General features: G+C 40.6%; 1 protein-coding gene across 1 annotated transcript; it reads left to right on the forward strand.

The window, feature by feature from the left end:
• Positions 1 to 1,886: 1,886 nt before the first annotated feature.
• On the forward strand, positions 1,887 to 20,686 carry LOC115105132 (repressor of RNA polymerase III transcription MAF1 homolog). Its single transcript, XM_029626775.2, has 8 exons — positions 1,887 to 2,466; positions 3,562 to 3,650; positions 17,082 to 17,210; positions 17,553 to 17,715; positions 18,199 to 18,320; positions 18,576 to 18,695; positions 19,084 to 19,176; positions 19,347 to 20,686. Exons 2-8 carry the CDS (start codon positions 3,568 to 3,570, stop codon positions 19,369 to 19,371), a joined length of 735 nt encoding a protein of 244 aa, XP_029482635.1. The 5' UTR covers positions 1,887 to 2,466; positions 3,562 to 3,567; the 3' UTR covers positions 19,372 to 20,686.
• The last annotated feature ends 1,394 nt before the right edge of the window (positions 20,687 to 22,080 follow it).

Below are 22,080 nucleotides of genomic sequence, written 5' to 3' on the forward strand. Positions count from 1 at the left end.
CGTTTCAACAGACCAGAGAATCTTGTTTCTCATGGTCAGAGTCCTTTAGGTGACTTTTGGACAACTCCAAGCGGGTTGTCATTTGCCTTCTACTGAGGTGTGGCTTCCATATGTCCACTCTACCATAAAGGCCTGATTAGTGGATTGCAGCAGAGATAGTTGTCCTTCTGGAAAGTTCTCCCATCTCCACAGAGGAACTCTGGAGCTCTGCCAGAGTGACCATCAGGTTCTTGGTCACCTCGCTAAACAAAGCCTTTCTCCACTGATTGCTCAGTTTGGCCGCGAGGCCAGCTCTCGGAATAGTCTTGATATTTCCAAACTTCTTCCATTTAAGAATGATGGAGGCCACTGTGTTCTTGGGGACCTTCAATGCTAGAGAAATGTTTTGGTACCCTTCCCCAGATCTGTGCCTCGACACACTCCTGTCTCAGAGCTCAATGGACAATTCCTTTGACCTCATGGCTTGGTTTTTGCTCTGACATGCACTGTCAGCTGTGGGACCTTATATAGAGGGGTGTGTGCCTTTCCAAATCATGTCCAATCAATTGAATTTACCACAGGTGGACTCCAATCAAGTTGTAGAAACATCTAAAGGATCAATAGAAACAGGATGCACCTGAGCTCAATTTCGAGTCTCATAGCGAAGGGTCTGATTACTTATGTAAATCAGATATCTGTTTTTTATTTTTAATCTACAGTATGTAGATTGATGAGGAATATTTTAGAATATGGCTGTAATGTAACAAAATGTGGAAAAATGGAAGGATGGGGAAGGAGATGAAGGTCTCAGATGAAGTTCAAGCATTCTATCCAGATGTCCATCAAACAGGCCTGCAGGTGCCATCAACCAAGAAAGATGGTCAAGAAGGAGAGAGCGAGCGAGAGGTCACAAGATCAATAATCACTGTTGAGCGTTCAATTTAAAATAGTGTCAAACTGTTCTAGTGTCATATTGTTTCAGCACAGTAGGGTACAGCAGGGTACTCTTGTAGGTGCCAGTAGTGCAGGACCTTGAGAGCATCACGTCCACTGTATAGGGCTGAGTGACTGAACTATGTGAAAGGTCCTGTGTGAGTGTGAGATAGCGAGGAATCAGAGTAAGTAGACAATGGACCTGATCGGACAGCTCAGAGCCTTTGCTATTTTCTGTCCATAAGAAACAATTGGATTGGTGGAAGAGGCAGGGCAGGCCTGGAGCAAGGAAGGAGGGTGTGGTCAGCAAGGCATCCCCCGAGGCTGAATGCCCTAAGGTTTTTATCAGAACGGTCGTAAATTAGTTTTGCCTTTTTGCTTTTCCCGACATGGAATCAGTAATCAAGTAACATCTTTTATTTACTGTATTGGCTGATGTAAGTACACACATCAGCACTGACTAGCTTAATTTGATATTGTTGCATGTGTAACAATTGCTAAGTTAGCTATTCAAAGTGCCAGATGGGTAGAAGTGCCACATAGTAACTGCAGTTCATTATTACTCAGTCAATAAGCACCATCAGTCAGCCAGAAAGTCTAGCTAAGTTAGCGACTAAAAGTAATGGAGAATTCTCACCTTTCTTCAGCAGGTAACTCTGTCCGGGCATTCATCTTGTAGCATGTTGAGGGACTAACTTACTTACACTAGCTAGTATGACTATAGCAAGTATGACTATAGCCAGTAGCCAGGTAGGGCTAGCTCGTCAGACTGCTAGCTAGTCAGTACTAGCCAGCTAGTGCAAGCTTGTTGTTGAGTTTGTTCTATTAGCACGAAATTAAAAATCGAATGAAATGTGTTATTTGTTTTCTGTAATTCCATGTCCCGTTTTTTTACACAATAAATGAGAAACAAGTCGATTTTGGATTTTCACATTCAGAAACCAAAAACGAAAATGAGTCAATATATTTTCTGTTGTCTTCTGAAATAAATAACTAATGAACGTACGATAGACGGACCGGGTCGAATACAGTGGATTTATTCGGTTTTCATCGTTACTGTTGTTTTGCTTTCAAGTAATCGGTCTGGCTAACTGCACATAGCACAGGGACATTACGAAATAGACAGAAGTGCAAAATCGGTTAGAAAAGGCGACTTGATCGGACAGAAACCGTACTAACGTTAGCTAGCTAATCTCTGTCAAATTTAAATTGGTCAAAAGGGATGCCGCTGAAATCCAAATCAGACGGATATTTGGATTTAATGTCGTCTCATTTAATCGGCAGAAGCAGTTTTCCGATAAAAGGTTGTACGATAAATCAATTTCGAACGAGCGTATTTTTAAATTGCTGAATTTGAGGAACTAAACGTTAGTAGGTAACCTTAGTCTGACGAATTGAAATCACGGACCGAAAGTGCTACGCTAACATACTAGCTAATTTGGCTGGGCAGACAACAACAGATCTGTTTTGCATTATTGCCAAATAAACATTGCGAGTGAAATTGGTGAAGACGTTTCAGTTCCACAAAGAGTGCTGACATTATCTTTGACTTTGGTAAGAAGGATTGTGTACATTAGCTACCTAGATAGTAGCAGAGGTTTTTTTTTAGTGGGGGAGGGGATTAACGTTATCTAGTAAGAAAGAAAGGGGTTGCTCGTTTTGGGACTTTACTTTTTGTTTACCTTCTATATGTTTCCACATACGGGGGTGTCTCCAATGATGTGTAATGCTGATTAATGGGTCTGTGGAATCAAGTGCTGAGCGATTAATGCTTTTTGAAATCAGTTTGATTATTAAAAAATAATCACGATTTCGGTTTCGATTCTTTTTTTAAATATGACATATTTCAGTTGTTGTGTATATTACGTTTGTTTTATTTGGTTTACTATTATTTCATTCCAAGTTATCATGTCACCTCTTTAGAGCTGCTGTCTGACAAATCACTATTTTGTAGTTCAAGGGGTCTGAATACTTTCCGAATGCACTGTATAATGCATACTCCCGAGTGGTGAGGTGGTCTAAGGCACTGCATCTCAGTGCAAGAGGCGACATTGCAGTCCCTGGTTTGAATCCAGGCTGCATTACATCCGGCTGTGATTGGGAGTCGCATTTGGGCAGCGCACAATTGGCCCAGCGTCGTCCGGGGTAGGCCGACATTGTAAATAAGAATTTGTTCTTAACTGACTTGCCTAGTTAAATAAAGGTTAAATAAAATAAATATGCATTCGGAAAGTATTCAGACCCCTTCCCTTTTTCCACATTTTGTTCCGTTACAGACTCATTCTAAAATGTTCCTCATCAGTTTACTCACAATAACTCATAATGACAAAGCAATTTAATATTTGTAATTTTTTGTGATCTACAGTTGAGTTAACAGAAAAACAAACAAATGAAATGGAATTCCATTACTTGATCCGAAGTCAGTCAATTCGTTAAAAAAATCGCTCAGCACTAGTGGAATTCAGACCATTTTCTGCTAACATACTTTTCTGGGAAAAATTTGATCAGCCCGGTCTGAGCCAACCAAGTAGATCAATACCTACACCGTAGGGATAAAATATATTTGATACACCCCTCAGGAAGCAGTGAAAAAGTATTATTGAATGTCCGATGGACTGTCTATTTTAACATTTCCCTTTCTTCTCACAGGCAGCAATGAAACTGTTAGAGAACAGCAGTTTTGAAGCTCTGGGCTCTCAACTTTGTGTTGAAACGGGAGAGTCTCACATCCTGGGCAGGTATTTACCATTACAGCACTGGACCAGCAGTATCAGTAGATAAATTGATCTCATATCTAATCACATGGCACAAGGTGTTCTGCAAAGCCTGCAATACTGTTCCATGACTAACACAGGTTCAACATTTAACAGGGTGTACTGGCCATTAGGAGGCTTGTGTGTGAACTGCAAGTACATAGCACATATAAATACCCCCTCCCCCCTCCACTCAGGTGTGTATTTCTGATGGGGTTAAGAGGCTCTATTTTAAAAGGCAAGATTAACACTTTGGGGCTCTGGGAGATTCAATAACAACATATGTCAGGGCTGAGGGCACTGGCACTGATATGTAAACACAGAGATAAACAGCAAACTGTCGGAATAAGATGGTCAACTGAACTTAAACAAAATAAACCGTACCAGTCAAAAGTTTGGACACCTACTCATTCAATGGTTTTTCTTTATTTTTACTATGCTCTACATTGTAGAATAATAGTGAAGACATCAAAACTATCTATCTGGAGCTCCAGCCCTTCCGGTTCTGTGTCTGTCACAAGGCAGGAAAATACACTGTCACTGCTCCGTTATCAGATACATTAGCAATGTGGGTCAAAACACAAGTTAACTTCGCTATCCTAGTACATACACTAACAGTCAAAAGTTTTAGAACAACTACTCATTTCAAGGGTTTTTCTTTATTTGTACTATTTTCTACATTGTATAATAGTGAAGACATCAAAATTATGAAATAACACTTGGAATCATGTAGTAACCTAAAAAGTGTTAAACAAATCCAAATATATTTTAGATTCTTCAAAGTAGCCACCCTTTGCCTTGATGACAGCTTTGCACACGCTTGGCATTCTCTCAACCAGCTTCACCTGGTATGCTTTTCCAACAGTCTTGAAGGAGATCCCACATATGCTGAGCACTCGTTGGCTGCTTTTCCTTCACTCTGCGATCCAACTCATCAGAAACCATCTCAATTTGGTTGAGGTCGGGTGATTGTGGAGGCCAGGTCATCTAATGCAGCACTCCATCACTCTCCTTATTGGTCAAATTGCCCTTACACAGCCTGGAAGTGTATTGGGTCATTGTCCTGTTGAAAAACAAATGATAGTCCCACTAAGCGCAAACCAGAAAGGATAATGTATCGCTGCAGAATTCTGTTGTAGCCATACTGGTTAAGTGTGCCTTGAATTCGAAATAAATCAAAGCACTCTTACACTATCACATCTCCTCCTCCATGCGTCACGGTGGGAACCACACATGCAGAAGATCATCTGTTCACCTACTCTACGTTTCAAAAGGACACGGCTGTTGGAATCAAAAATCTCAAATTTGGACTCATCAGGCCAAAGGACAGATTTCCACTGGTCTAATGTCCATTGCTCGTGTTTCTTGGCCCAAGCAAGTCCCTTCTTCTTATTGGTCTCCTTTAGTAGTGGTTTCTTTGCAGCAATTCAACCATGAAGGCCTGATTCACGCAGTCTCTTTTGAACAGTTGATGTTGAGATGTGTCTGTTACTTGAACTATGTGAAGCATTTATTTGGGCTGCAATTTCTGAGGCTGGTATCTCTAATGAACTTATCCTCTGCAGCAGAGGTAACTCTGGGTCTTCTTTTCCTGTGGCGGTCCTCATGAGAGCCAGTTTCATCCTAGCTCTTGGTGGTTTTTGCGTCTGCACTTGAAGAAACTTTCAAAGTTCTTCAAATGTTACGTATTGACTGATCTTCATGTCTTAAAGTAATGATAGACTACCTTTTCTCTTTGCTTATTTGAGCTGTTCCTGCAATAATATGTATTTGTATAAGGTTATCTTCTGTATATCACCCTTACCTTGTCACATCACAACTGATTGGCTCAAACTCATTAAGAAGAAAATAAATTCCGCAAATTAACTTTTAACAAGGCACACCTGTTAATTGAAATGTATTCCAGGTGACTACCTCATGAAGCTGGTTGAGAGAATGCCAAGAGTGTGCTAAGCTGTCATCAAGGCAAAGGGTGGCTACTTTGAACAATCTCAAATATAAAATATATTTTGATTTGTTTAGCGATTTTTTGGGTTACTACATGATTCCATATGTGTTATTTCATAGTTTTGATGTCTTCACTATTATCCCACAATGTATAAAATAATACAAATAAAAACCCTTGAATGAGTAGGTGTCCAAACTTTTGACTGGTACTAATATCTTTATATTATACAGTGCCTTCTGGGAAGTGTTCAGAGCCCTTTACTTTTTCCACATTTTGTTACGTTACAGCCTTATTCAAAAATGTATAAAAACATATTTTTTTTAATCCTCAGCAATCTACACACAATACCCCATAATGACAAAGTGAAAACAGGTTTTTAGAAATTTTTGCAAATATATTACAATCAGAAATACCTTATTTACTTAAGTATTCAGACCCTTTAATATGAGACTCAAAATTGAGCTCAGGTGCATCCTGTTTCCATTGACAGTCCTTAAGATGGTTCTACAACTTGATTGGAGTCCACCTGTGGTAAATTCAATTTATTAGACATGATTTGGAAAGGCACACCCCTGTCTATATAAGGTCCCACAGTTGACCGTGTATGTCAGAGCAAAAACCAAGCCATGAGGTCAACGGAATTTTCAATAGAGCTCAGAGACAGGATTGTGTCGAGGGCACAGATCTGGGGAAGGGTACCAAAATATTTCTGCAGCTTTGAAGGTCCCCAAGAACACAGTGGCCTCCATCATTCTTAAATGGAAGAAGTTTGGAACCACCAAGACTATTCCTAGAGCTGGCCGCCTGACCAAACTGAGCAATCAGTGGAGAAGCGCCTTGTTCAGGGACGTGACCAAGAACCTGATTGTCATTCTGACAGAGCTGTAGAAACATCTCAAGGATTATCAATGGAAACAGGATGCAGAAAAATAATTTTTAGGTAAAGGCTGTTATGTAACAAAATGTGTCAAGGGGTCTGAATAACTTCTGAAGGCACACACAACCTACCAATCTGTTTTTCTACCAAACTCACACAAACCAAAACCACAATGATAGACACCTCTGTCAGAGATTGATGTCATAAAACCTGAAAGGGGTGTGTCGCCTCATGACGTGTCTGTGCTAAGATAAGTGGTGTAGGCTACATGATTTAAATACCTGAGCAAGACCAGATGAGTCAATATCGTGTGTTATGCAGTACAATTTCCATAGAAATGTTGCCCTATTCAATCCCTGTAGCAATTACTGGTAATGTGGAACGTTTAGCTAAATAGGCGTAATCTCTCTTGCAAAAAGTCTTGATCCCGCAAATAGGGTGATGGATGAGTGTTTTGTGTTATGCGACAGGGGGTTAGATTAACTGAACTGCAGCAGAGGGGTATACTAGGAACTCAATGAGTTAGCCCACCAACTTTGATAAACAACCAGAAATAACTATTTACTTTCTGGTTCATGAAGAAAGCTGAACGTCTTTGTGTTTTTGATTGTTGAGTTAAGCCTGAAATGGGCATGGTCTACTTATCTTTAAAAAAACATTTTTTTAAAATAAGTTATTTCTAGAATATTCAGGCATGTTAGCAGGCTAACTCATTGATCCGTCTTAGTAGGAAGCCCTTCAGGCTTTGAGGTAACAGTAGGAACAGGGATGTTGCATAATGGACTCTAGGTTATGAGACCAGTGGATACAGTAATGGTGGTGATGACCCCTGTCCTGGCTATGATCAATAGGGGCAGTCTGATGCAGGACAGGGTGTACTCTTACAGGGCTTTATGGCTATTTGTAGACTATGTAATGGGGAGTGGTATGGAGCGTAAACCAGGGGAGAACGACTGACCCGTCTCATTGAAGCCACAACGTTCAAGGCCGAATGCTGAACTGCAGCATTGTTTTCAGAAAAAACAAGATCCCCTATTATAGTTTAAATCTGTATGAATTCAATAACTTTTTGACAGCATCCCTTTTGATTTAGACAAAACTTTCAATGCATGTTTGCCCATGGAAGAAGTAGTCAGAAAGTTACTTTTTGGTCTTAAATGCAAAAACATTCAGGGGATAGAGGTGCTCAAAGTTGACCCATTTTTCATACTCCACCGTACCATGAGAAATCTATGTCTTCATCACTAGAAAATATAAACGGTCGAGTTGGATATAATTTAAAATCTTAAACAGGGTTGTTAAACTATTTTATTTCAGATGTTTATTTTTTATTTTTTTACTTCAATTATCTAAAAATGCGTAGCCTCCAATTAGTTTTTTCTTCTTCATATTAGCTTAGACTAGAGGTATAGCTTAGACTAGAGGTCGACCGATTAATCGGAATGGCCGATTAATTAGGGCCGATTTCAAGTTTTCATAACAATCGGAAATCTGTATTTTTGGGCACCGATTTGGCGATTTCTTTTTAATATATATTTTTTTATATATATAAATAAAATTAATACCTTTTATTCGACTAGGTAAGTCACATTCTTATTTTCAATGACGGCCTAGGAACGGTGGGTTAACTGCCTTGTTCAGGGGCAGAATGACAGATTTTTATCTTGTCAGCTCGGGGGATCCAATCTTGCAACCTTACAGTTAAGTAGTCCAACACAATCAAGACCTGCCTCTCTCTGGTTGCACTCCACAAGGAGACTGCCTGTTACGTGAATGCAGTAAGCCAAGGTAAGTTGCTAGCTAGCATTAAACTTATCTTATAAAAAACAATCAATCATAACCACTAGTTAACTACACATGGTTGATGATTTTACTAGATATTATCTAGTGTGTCCTGTGTTTCATATAATCTGACTGAGCATACAAGTATCTAAGTATCTGACTGAGCGGTGGTAGGCAGAAGCAGGCGCGTAAACATTCATTCAAACAGCACTTTCGTGTGTTTTGCCAGCAGCTCTTCGTTGTGCGTCAAGCATTGCGCTGTTTATGACTTAAAGCCTATCAACTCCTGAGATGAGGCGGGTGTAACCGAAGTGAAATGGCTAGCTAGTTAGCGCGCGCTAATAGCGTTTCAAACGTCACTCGCTCTGAGCCTTCTAGTTATTCCCCTTGCTCTGCATGGGTAACGCTGCTTTGATGGTGGCTGTTGTGTTGCTGGTTCGAGCCCAGGGAGGAGAGAGGAGAGGGACGGAAGCTATACTGTTACACTTGCAATACTAAAGTGCCTATAAGAACATTCAATAGTCAAAGGTTAATGAAATACAAATGGTATAGAGGGAAATAGTCCTATAATTCCTATAATAACTACAACCTAACATTTCTTACCTGGGAATATTGAAGACTCATGTTAAAAGGAACCACCAGCTTTCATATGTTCTCATGTTCTGAGCAAGGAACTGAAACGTTAGCTTTCTTACATAGCACATATTGCACTTTTACTTTCTTCTCCAACACTTTGTTTTTGCATTATTTAAACCAAATTGAACAGGTTTCATTATTTACTTGAGGGTAAATTGATTTTATTGATGTATTATATTAAGTTAAAATAAGTGTTCATTCATTATTGTTGTAATTGTCTTTATTACAAATAAATAAATACAAATTCGGCCGATTAATCGGTATCGGCTTTTTTGGTCCTCCAATAATCGGTATCAGTATCGGCGATGAAAAATCATAATCGGTCGACCTCTGGCTTAGACCCTACTTTACATCATCAGTGGTTTTTGTTTTGTGCCCGACATCAGTTGAGACACAGCATGCTCTTCAATACAGGGTGGGTGGCATTTCAATCATAGAAATATAATTAACAGAGTGGACCTATCCCTTCAGACCACTGCAATTTAGCTGATACACCATTGAAATTGAATAATAATTTAATTACAACCACAAAAAAAGGCTGCCGGTCCTCCCACCTTCGAATGTCAACTTTCGCGGTCATGTATATTCTATAATCTATATTTCTATGATTTTCAATAGGTTTCCTATGGAGGATTTACAGTATAATTTAAAACAACAGATATTCCCATTCAAGTCAACATTCTCTGTGTGGACCTCAAACCATATTGTGGTACCATTTGAAAGTCAAAATGTAAATGTTATTCACATTTTCTTACATTTATCAGCCAAACATGACACCCACCCTGTATTCAAGAGCATGTTGTGTCTCAACCGATGGGCAGGCACAACACGAAACCTCAAATGTAAAATAGGGTCTAAGCTACAGCATTTGAGAATACCACAGGTGGACTCCCAAGTTGTAGAAACACCTCAAGGATGATCAATGGAAACATGATGTACCTGAGCTCAATTTTGAGTCTCATAGCAAAGGATCTGAATACTTATGTAAATAAGGTATTTCTGTTGTTTTTGTTTTTTTGCTTTGACGTTATTGGGTATTGTGTGTACATTGATGATGAAAACATCTATTTCATCCATTTTAGAATAAGCTGTAACGTAACAAAATGTGGAAAAAAGGGAAGGGGTCTGAATACTTTCTGAATGCACTGTAAATATCCCTTGTCTCACGTACCCCTAATATAGACAACAATCAATGTCTTATATAAACAAGACAATCACAATATAATACACAACAGGCAACAAAAGGCAGACCATATACTATCCCGGGCATTTTCTTCTCACTCACTTTTGAGACATGAAACTGGCTATAGAGGTCATAAGTTCCAAATTCTTTGCTTACCAAGAAGATGGTGAATGTTCCTAAGTGGCCATGTTACAGTTTTGACTTAAATCTGCTTGAAATATTATGTTAGGACTTGATTTATCTCTAGCCATGATCCCCAACATCTTGACAGAGCTTGAAGAATTTCTAAAAGAATAATAGGCAACTATTACACAATCCAGGTGTGCAAAGCTCTTAGAGACTTACCCGTAATGATTGCTGCCAAAGGTGTTTCTAACATGTATGGACTCAGGGAGCTGAATACTTATGGAATTACATTTTTTTGAATATACTCTACAGTGCATTTGGAAAGTATTCAGACCCCCTGACTTTTTTCACATTGTAAAGTTACAGGCTTATTCTAAAATGGTTTAAATGAAACATTTCCCTCATCAATCTATACACAATACCCCATAATGATAAAGCGAAAACAGGTTTTTAGACATTTTTGAAAATGTTTTAAAAATAAAAAACATAATTTAGTTAGGTATTCAGACCCTTTGCTATAAGACTTGAAATTGAGCATCCTGTTTCCAGTGACCATCCTTGAAATGTTTCTACAACATGATTGTCCACCTGTGGTAAATTCAATTGATTGGACATGATTTGGGAAGGCACACAACGGTCTATATAAGGTCCCACAGTTGACAGTGCATGTCAGAGCAAAAACCAAGCCATGAGGTCGAAGGAATTGTCCGTAGAGCTCAGAGACAGGATTGTGCCGAGGCACAGATCTGGAGAAGGGTACCAAAACATTTCTGCAGCATTGAAGGTTCCCAAGAACACAGTAGGCTCCATCATTCTTAAATGGAAGAAATTTAGAACCACCAAGACTCTTCCTAGAGCTGGCCACCCGCCCAAACTGGCAATCAGGGGAGAAGGGCCTTGGTCAGGGAGGTGACCAAGAACCCGATGGTCACTCTGACAGAAGAGTTTCTTTGTGGAGATGGGAGAACCTTCCAGAAAGACAACCATCTCTCCAGCACTCCACCAATCAGGCCTTTATGGTTGAGTGGCCAGACGGCAGCCACTCCTCTGTAAAAGGCACATGACAGCACACTTGGAGTTTGCCAAAAAGCACAGAAAGACTCAGACCATGAGAAACAAGATTCTCTGGTCTGATGAAACCAAGATTGAACAGTTTGGCCTGAATGCGCAACGTCACGTCTGGAAGAAACCATCTCTACGGTGAAGCATGGTGGTGGCAACATCATCCTTTGGGGATGTTTTTCAGCGGCAGGGACTGCGAGACCAGTCAGCATCGAGGCAAAGATGAACAGAGCAAAGTATAGAGAGAACCTTGATGATAACATGCTCCCGAGTGCTCAGGAACTCAGACTGGGGCAAAGGTTCACCTTCCAACAGGACAACTACCCTAAGCACAAAGCTAAGACAATGCAGTAGTGGCTTTAGGACAAGTCTGTGAATATCCTTGAGTGGCCCAGCCAGAGCCCGGATTGAACCCCATCTAACATCCCTGCAGCGATGCTCCCCATCCAACCTGACAGAGCGTGAGAGGGTCTGCAGAGAAGAATGGAAGAAACTCCCCAAATACAGGTATGCCAAGCTGGTTTCTTCATACCCAAGAAGATTAGAGGCTGTAATCACTGCCAAGGTGCTTCAACAAAGTACTGAGTCAAGGGGTCTGAACACTTATATAAATGTAATATTCCAGTTTAATTTTTTAAAATAATTTTATTTTTATTTTTTAAGTTTAGACTTTTTCATTCTGGGGTATTGTTTAGATTGAGGAGGGGAAAACAATGTAAAACATTATAGAATAAGGTAATATTCAACACAATATAGAAAAAGTAAAGGGGATTGAGTATGAGAAAATGGAAATCTTTGCGTGTGTGTGTCTATATATATATAGACACACACACACGCAAAGATTGACCTTTTCTCATTCTCAATCCCCTTGACTTTTTCTATATTGTGTTGTATATTGCCTTATTCTAGTTGAAGTCGGAAGTTTGCTTACACCTTAGCCAAATACATTTGGACTTTAGCCAAATACATTTGGACTCAGTTTTTCACAATTCCGGACATTTAATCCTCGTAAAAATGCCCTGTTTTAGGTCAGTTAGGATCACCAATTTATTTTAAGAATGTGAAATGTCAGAATGTGAAATTTCATGAACATTCCCAGTGGGTCAGAGGTTTACATACACTCAATTTGTATTCGGTAGCATTGCCTTTAACTTGGTTCAAATGTTTCGGGTAGCCTTCCACAAGCTTCCAACAATAAGTTGGGAGAATTTTGGCCCATTCCTCCTGACAGAGCTGGTGTAACTGAGTCAGTTTTGTAGGCCTCCTTGCTCGCACACACTTTTTCAGTTCTACCCACACATTTTCTATAGGATTGACGTTAGGGCTTTGTGATGGCCACTCCAATACCTTGACTTTGTTGTCCTTAAGCCATTTTGCCACAACTTTGGAAGTATGCTTTGGGTCATTGTCCATTTGGAAAACCCATTTGCAACCAAGCTTTAAATTCCTCACTGATGTCTTGAGATGTTGCTTCACTATATCCACATAATTTTCCTCCCTCATGATGCCATCTATTTTGTGAAGTGCACCAGTCCCTCCTGCAGCAAAGCACCCCCACAACATGATGCTGCCACTCCCGTGCCTCACGGTTGGGATGGTGTTCTTCAGCTTCCAAGCCTCCCCCTTTTTCCTCCAAACATAACAACGGTCATTATGGCCAAACAGTTCTATTTTTGTTTCGTCAGACCAGATGGGGTGAAAAAAGTACTATCTTTGTCCCCATGTGCAGTTCCAAACCGTATTCTGGCTTTTTTATGGTGGTTTTGGAGCAGTGGCTTCTTCCTTGCTGAGCAGCCTTTCAGGTTATGTCTATATAGGACTTGTTTTACTGTGGATATAGATACTTTTGTATCTGTTTCCTCCAGCATCTTCACAAGGTCCTTTGCTGTTGTTCTGCAATTGATTTGCACTTTTCGCACCAATGTACGTTCATCTCTAGGATACAGAACGCGTCTCCTTCCTGAGCGGTATAACGTGGTACCTTCAGGCATTTTGAAATTTTTCCCAAGGATGAACCAGACTTGTGGAGGTCTACAATTTTTTTCTGAGCTCTTGGCTGATTTCTTTTGATTTTCCCATGATGTCAAGCGAAGAGGCACTGAGTTTGAAGGTAGGCCTTGAAATACATCCACAGGTACACCTCCAATTGACTCAAATGATGTCAATTAGTCTATCAGAAGCTTCTAAAGCCGTGACATCATTTTCTGGAATTTTCCAAGCTGTTTAAAGGCACAATAAACTTAGTGTATGTAAACCTCTGACCCACTGGAATTGTGATAGAGTGAATTATAAGTGAAATAATTGTTGGAAAAAATTACTTGTCATGCACAAAGTAGAGGTCCTAACTGACTTGCCAAAACTATTGTTTGTTAATTAACAAGACATTTGTGGAGTGGTTGAAAAATGAGTTGTAATGACTCCAACCTAAGTGTATGTAAACATCCGACTTCAACTGTATATATGTCATTTTTGTGGAAGACAATCATTGTACCAATATTTGCTTCTATTACGCAAAATGTATGTTCTTTAAACAATTTATTTAAATATTGCACACAGAAGAAGTTATAAGGATCATTTTTATTGCTAATTGCAGCTGTCAGTACACCAGTCAGCCTTCAGCTTGAGATACTCAGTGAGAGGGCACAGCCCTGAGCTAGCTTGCAACGTCACTTCCTGGAGTAGCTGAAACTGCAAATTTTATGTATCCATTGGACGCCATCTTAACAAATGTTTTTTGCTTCAAATGCGCTATTGAGTCTACACATAGGAATGAATGGTGTCACGTGATCAATGACTATCTATTTATACGCAGTCATTTGCATAGAGACACATACACACACAGCTAGGCACTGAAACAGCTACCAAGTGCTGGTGTTTAGACTGCTGCTTACTGAATTAGAATGGGCAACAATGGCAGCAAGAGCCGTGCTGGCACCATGTGACCCAATGAGGCTGCTTCTTTCCACCCTAATAAAGAGCCTAAATCTGCCAATACTCAGCAAAGTTCAACTGGACCCATTACTAATGATAAACGGAGCACACACTCGCACATGAATTTGAGGAAGTTCACAAATTCTGTCAGTGATAGTTTTCCTTAGAATGTCAGTTTCTGGATAATGTATTCATTTATTTGAACCAGGAAGTGTGTTTTGTCTGTTAATGAAAAGTAGGCCAGTCACGTCACCACCCCCGTGACCTTTGCTCCTTCCTATAATAAGACTGGGCCACAGTGTGTCTCTGAGCCAGATTTTGGGTTGCACAACCCCTGCTCTTACATAACTGGGGGTGAGGGGAAAATAAACACACGACTGGACTCTGCTCCACTCCGTCTGCATTCCACCCATACCCCTCAAATGGAACACAGTGAAACAGAGACACAGATACTTGTTCAAAGCAATAAATACAGAACACGAGACGTACAGTGCCTTGCAAAAGTATTTAGACCTCTTGGATTTTCTTCACATTTTATTATGTTACAAAGTGGGATTAAAATAGATGTAATTGTCATTGTTTGTCAACAATGCACAAAATATTATGTCAAAGTGTGTGGGGGGGTGACCTTTTTTTAATGATAAAACATTTAATAACTAATATTCAGCCCTTTTGTTTATGCAAGCCTAAATTAGTTCAGGAGTAAAATGTTGCTAAACAAATCACAAAGTTACATGGACTCACTCTGTGTGAAGTTATAGGGGTTGACATTATTTTTTAAATTACTAACCCTTCCTCTCTCCCCTCAGCCAAGTATTGCATTTCAAGCACAGATTCGACTACAAAGACCAGGGAGCTTTTCGAAGGCCTGGTAAAAAAAAGGACAGTGATTTGTAGATGGTTAACAATAACAAAATCAGACATTGAATATATCTTTAAGCATGGTCTAGTTAATTATGCTGTGCGTTATGCATGGCTTGACATAACTTTTTTTTGTCCAATAGCCAAGTCACATGTATAAAAAATAAATAAAAAGCATTGAGGCTGATGCAACAGATCAGACCGTTTAGCTTAAAATGTTGAAGTTTTATTTCTTCATATTATAAGCTCAACAATGCGCACATGGCTGTTGGCTACATGCGAATGTTCCAAAATGCAATTAGCAGGGAAAACACCTTTCTCAAAAGTGCACCTCACGCGCAAGTGGTTTCATGTGACAGAGATGAAAGTATCCATTAGAAATTAAGGAAGGGGAGATCTAAAGATGCATCAACTAGCATGGGTTACTAATATGACTAGTATTATGCGTTTGGCTGTAGGACAAGTAAAGAACGTTGATTTGAAAGCCAGTAGAACATGAGAAATGCTGGTTTTAATGACATATTAAGGGTTTATAAAAGAATTCCTTCATTTCAGTGGTCGTATTTTGGCTAGGCTACTTTGAAACAAGACATACTTCATAAAATGACATACAATGTCCAGGTTTTAAACAATGAAGTTTTATGGTTAAATTGTTTTCAAATGTTGACCCGTTTGATCTGCTGTTAATTATCCTTCATTATGTTAGTCAAACATGACTGGTGTTTCGCCTATATTTATGTAATTCAAACTCTCATTAAAGTTTGGCTACATTTTCCTGGCGCCTCTGTCATGTCAACATCAGTTTGGACATGAGGCTGTAGCCAATATGCATATCACCTTCACTTTGACATGTCGTTTTTTATTTTTATTTATGTAGGCTACATGAAACAGATTTTAATATTATTCCAGTGTTGGCCTCTGATTAAATTCTGATCGGAGTAATTGTTTAATATTGTGATTTCTATGTTTTACATTTCTACTTTTCCATTCGGACTGCTTAAATCTACAGTGTATTCTTATCTGAATTTATTTTTTAAAATGTTACTTGTCCCAGACAGGAGGACTAGCGTTAATGTCGATTCCCACCTTATGTATTAAACCACCCAGAAACCTAAAAGATATAGTCGTCCTTCTGAACTGAGCTGTAGGACAGGAATGAAACTGCTCAGAGATGAGACTATTGATGATTTTAAAACGGTGTGGTAAACCGTAGGGTTGAGCGTGCAGAGATTGACACAGAGACAGGGAGGTTTTAGTCCCCAAAAAAACAACTTTACTAGGACAGAAAATAAACAGTACAAAGAAAATCACTTAGGTCATGAAATACATCCACAGTTACACCTCCAATTGCCTATCAGATGCTTCTGGAATTTTCCAAGCTGTTTAAAGGCACAGTCAACTTCTGACCCACTGAAATTGTGATACAGTGAATTATAAGTTAAATAATATGTCTGTAAAAAAATTACTTGTGTTAAGCACAAAGTAGATGTCCTAACCGACATGCCAAAACTATAGTTTGTTAACAAGAAATTTGTGGAGTGGTTGAAAAACTATTTTTAATGATTCCAACCTAAGTGTATGTAAACTTCTGACTTCAACTGTAGCTAGCTACATTTCCTAATGTTTTGCTTGATGTTAGTCTTGCATTTGAACTTGCTACCGGAAAACTACACAGCTGGAGGAAAGCACCAGAGAAAAGTAGCTTCACAACAGTCAGAGCGCTGTCTGGTGATGCAGTGGTGAAAGCAAAGATATTTCATCCGAGTGGAGAACTGCAACTGAAGCACAAAATTTGTCCATTTTAGATCTGCATTTTCAAAACACAGCAAGATATTGTTTGTGTTTTATCCTTCATTTTATGAGTAAAAAATGCAAAATCCTGCGTTAGCATGACCCCTGAGTATTGAATAATATGTAGTTTGATACAATACCCATGTCCTCCTTAGTCAGTAGCTAAATGGATGTCCAATTGACAAACGTTAACTCTGGGATTTTTATCTGTCTCTATAGGATTGAGAGCTACTCCTGCAAGATGGCTGGTGATGACAAGCACATGTTTAAGCAATTTTGCCAGGAGGGGGAGCCACATGTCCTAGAGGCCCTCTCGCCCCCCCAGTCCAGCGCCACCAGCCCACCCCAGTAAGTACCACAGCCACACCCCTTGTTAATGTTTACATCACACTAGGAATGAAACGGAAGCAAACGGAGGGACTGCCTGTTTTCCATTGCAGAATGTTTTGCACTAATGCATAGATACTGGTGTTGTGTCACAGTATTAGTCTCTTATGTGGCACACTAAGGGGGTGGCAGGTAGCCTAGCGGTTAAGAGCATTGGTCTACTAACCATAAGGTCACTGGTTCGAATCCCTGAGCCGACTAGGTGAAAAATATGTCTGTGCCCTAGATAATTAATTGTAACTTCCCAACCAAATTACTGAACTCTCTCCCTCTCTCTCTACTCATCTCACTTGTTTTGTGCAGACTGGGGAAGAGCAGTGAGGACGCCGAAAACCCTCTGAGTGACAAGTGTTGCAGGAAGACCTTGTTCTATCTCATCACCACGCTCAACGAGTCGTTCAGGCCCGACTACGACTTCAGCGCAGCCCGGGCCCACGAGTTTAGCCGTGAGCCCAGCCTCAACTGGGTCAGTAGCACTGCCTCTGCTCCTCTCATGATTACACCACTTTAGAATGACTTAAAACCAATCTAATTGGGCGGTCATTCATGCCTAATTTCAGAATTGCCCAGATACTCATATACAGATACGTTGAATCATCCCATGCAAGACCGGAAGCACATTGTTACAAAGCCATACACATAAGGGGAAGGTAGTGAGTTTTCTACAAGGGGCTTATGGAATATCACAGGCTGTAAGATAGAGGTGTCAAACTCAATTCCTGGAGGACCATGTCTGCTAGTTTTGTTTTATTTCGTTTTGTGTCTAATGACGACCTAAACCACCAGGTGACGAAGCATTCACCTTAATTATAACCTGATTTATCACAATAACCTTAAACGATCAATCAAGTGCAGACACTCGGCCCTCCACAGGATTTGAGTTTGACAGGTCCACACATCTGTGATGAGAATAAGTGGTCCTAACGATGGTGTGCCGTGTCTCCTCCAGGTGGCGAATGCAGTGAGCAGCAGCCTGTACTCATCAGTCGGGGTGGAGTTCAACTCCCTGGGGCCTGAGCTGTGGAACTCCATCGACCAGGAAATTTGCCTGCAGGATTGTGACATTTACAGGTGTGCGTGGGAGATATGGTGGTCCCGCGTGGCTCAGTTGGTAGAGCATGGCGCTTGCAACGTCAGGCTTGTGTATTCGATTATCACGGTGGACCAGTAACATAAAATAAAAAAATGCATGCATTCACTACTGTAAGTCGTTCTGGATAAGAGCGTCTGCTAAATGACTAACACGTGAGCGTAAATGTATATGCTGCTTGTTGTGTTTGTCGCCGGTATATGTAGTATATTTATAATGTCCTTATTTGTCCTCAGCTACAACCCTGACCTGGACTCAGACCCCTTTGGGGAGGAAGGCAGCCTCTGGTCCTTCAACTACTTCTTCTACAACAAGAAGCTGAAGAGGATTGTATTCTTCACCTGTCGCTCTGTCAGGTGAGCAGCCACAGCGGGCTTCAGTCGGACTCCATTATCAATGCAGTCTGTGACGATACACATATGAGTTTGTTAGTTCTATTCAGCCAGTCCGAAGCAGTTTCTGGCCTGTGGGTGACTTTCTATGGTCCACTGTGTATGTTCTTAAAATTGGAGTTGAAAGTTGATTGGGCTTGATGTGCCGAGGCAGCTTGTTCACAACCCAAAGCCTGTCTGATCTCATGATGTGTGTGTGTGACTGTTATCCATTACCAGGAGGACAAAAGGCCAGGAAAGGGGACTACCAGGTCAACTCCAAAAACTCCACAAACAATCTGTCAACCAGAGCAACCACATGTACCTGTATGATTGATTAATGAGGCATGGTTTTTCTGCTTTATTTCCACAGTGTCTTGAGTGGGTATGGCTGCGGTTGTCTGGACAACGAGTTGGACATGGAGCTGGATGATGAAGAGGAGATGGATGGATTCACTGAGGACAGGTGGGATCATGTTACTATAGTAATGTTACTACCTGCTTATACTCTTCCAGTGCACCGATGGGCCTCAGTCTTACATATATATACTTTTGTCTGTGCGTGGGGGTTACATTTAGGTTTTGTGTCTAAATAGAGCCATGATTGACACTGCCTTGTTCTCTCCCCGTCGGCAGGTTCCCCAGAGCTCTTTGTGTCTAGGCACACCCATGCCAAACTTCTACGCCTACACAACCTTCTCCCCCTTCACCTATCCTGTTTATTTTTTCCTCATCTAGTCTTGTTTTTTTTCTTTGTCTCGATGTTCTGTACAGCCTGACCCAGGAAGCCATTTGCTCATGTAGAGGAAATACATTCCCCCCCCCCCATTGACAAGTGCATGTTTCACGCCTTTCACATCAGCTCGATCCGACCCATACCGTGAAGGACGTTTTCTAAATGCCCAGGGTAACTGGGATCTAGGTCTCCTGTTTATTGTGCTTCCTCTATCTTCCGTTGTCGCTGAGCTAAGAACTGACTCTGTGCCTGATCATTTGATGGACGGACCTTCCTATGCCTCTCAAACCACATCCTCGTCACCTGAAACCAGCCTCTGCTTGGATGCTGCACTCTTAAAGAAACCCTCCCAATACTTATTGGATCTGTCTTGGATATTTATGGTCAAGAGAGACCATGGACAGCTAACCCCGACAAGCAAACATTCTCTTTTATTAAAAATCGCAGCAGATGATGTCACAGAAACGGCTGTGTAAGTGGAGATAGAAGTCCACAGTGCAACACCAGCATGAGTGAGAGCCATGGGAGGGGAGGGGCTTATTACATCAAACTTCTCCAATCCCACACTGGGTAGAGGATGGAACAACGACAGCTAATTCGATTGACTGTCTATCCAGCTGATTTCCATTTGTGACTGCTTCCTTTGTGTGGCTTTTATGCTTGACAGTGGTGTTAATGTGAGAACTGAAAACTTTTATAGCTCCCAAGTTTTTAAACGAATGCTGCTTTTGTAATGGAAACATTGTAATATCTTATGTTGTCTTATTACTGCACATGACATGTGTAGATGGGAGATGGAGATGACTCTGCCAAGGAAAGCAATATGACATCAGACTTGCAGCTTATACAAGATCACTTTCATGAGCGCCTCTGTCACATTGTTCTGCCTATCAGTAACCATGTTCCTCAATGTGTGATTTTTCTGATTCCCTTATGATTTAGGCTAACCTATTGTAAAACTTGTACCCATTTTCCTCTGCTACAATCATCCATTTATTTTATGCTCAAACATTACAAAGGCTTTGATGTAAAGCCAAGTGAATGTACTAAACACAGGCAGCAAAGGCACCAGCGATAGTTCCAGTAATGTTATTAAAGTGTTTTACAGTATTTTTTTGAAAGAAAGACCCTTTTATCTCTGTGTTCCCTGTGTAAGGTTTGTGAACCTCCCATGATGACCTCCGTTCAGGACCTGTTTTGATTATACAGCATATGTTAATAAAGTTGTGTTTGAACCAAAGAGTGTCCTCTGTGTTGTCAGAGAGTGGACACGGGCAGCTCACCCAACACAACACATCCCACTCACAGGGAAGAAGAGGACCAAAATTAAGATGTTTTGAACAGTAAAGACTACAATGTGATACAGCAGTGTAAGGTATAGTTAACTATGTTTCCTACAAGAGGAACGTGTTATGTTACACCTCACACCACAACCTTTTTAATAACTGAAAGTGTTCCTATTGACATTTTTGAGTAATGCAAAGAAACATGGAAGGGGCTATAAACTTGGTCCTGCTCAATCCGTCTTCCTTAAATTAGGTAAGAGGCAGAGAACATAGACCTCATATAACAATGGTAAACCTTCAATAAATAATTGGAATAGCACAAGCTATACTTATCACCAGGGGCGCAACTTTGGTTTTAGAATTGGGGGAAACATACTTTTTTTTTTTATCCAGTCCACTTGGAGGAGTCCGCATGGTCCTAAAGCACACCATTGCCTCGTTTTGTATCACATTCCCAATGATAATACTGGGGAGGACAAAAATGCTATTTCAGAATTTGGGGGTGACTTGTCCCTCCCGTCCCCAGTGAAAGATACGCCCCTGCTTATCACGACTGATTTAACATTTTAATGTTCTTACATTGTAAATGGTGGTCATCTTCATCTTGGAGACTAGAGGTATGATCATGGGAGAAAAGGACCAGTGCATGAAAGTCCAGAAGCGGAACTATGGCTAGGGAACACCAAACCAGGCAGCTAGAGGTTGACTTCAGACAGATGGATGCTACAGCTAGATAGAGGGGCTCAGAACCCCCATGCAGTGGGGATGAAGCAGAAAAGAGAAACATGCAGTGGGGTTAATATCTCATTAAGCCAATAACCAAAACTTCTGCACTATAACAACACAGCTACAGAAACAAAAGGAGTCTAGGAACACAAATGAAAAGATAATTGAATGAAAAGTAAAAGTACAAGAATGGATAAAGAGGGGTTGAAGGGGTGAGAATGGATGGATAGAGAGAGGTTATACAAAGTTTTTACCTAATATAGAAATCCCTGCATGCTCCTCCTTCCTCCCTACCTGCCTCCCGCTTCCTCCCTGCACACCACGGGAGGCTGTTGAGGGGAGGACGGCTCATAATATTGGCCAAAATGGAGCAAATGGAATGGCATCAAACACCTGGAAACCAAAACGTTTGATGTATTTGAGACCATTCACGAATACCGCTACAGTCCTTACCACGAGCCTGTTCTCCCCAATTAAGGTGCCACCAATCTACTGTGCTGCACACGTCCTCCTTACTCCGTGTGACCTGAGTGAAGCCAATGCAGCCGCTAGGGGCACACATAGCTCACAACACATCAACACAGTTGAAGATTGCTCCTCCAAGTTGCTGCTCCTTCCTCTC

The sequence above is a fragment of the Oncorhynchus nerka genome, linkage group LG22, assembly GCF_034236695.1.
Source record: "Oncorhynchus nerka isolate Pitt River linkage group LG22, Oner_Uvic_2.0, whole genome shotgun sequence".
Classification (NCBI taxonomy): domain Eukaryota; kingdom Metazoa; phylum Chordata; class Actinopteri; order Salmoniformes; family Salmonidae; genus Oncorhynchus; species Oncorhynchus nerka.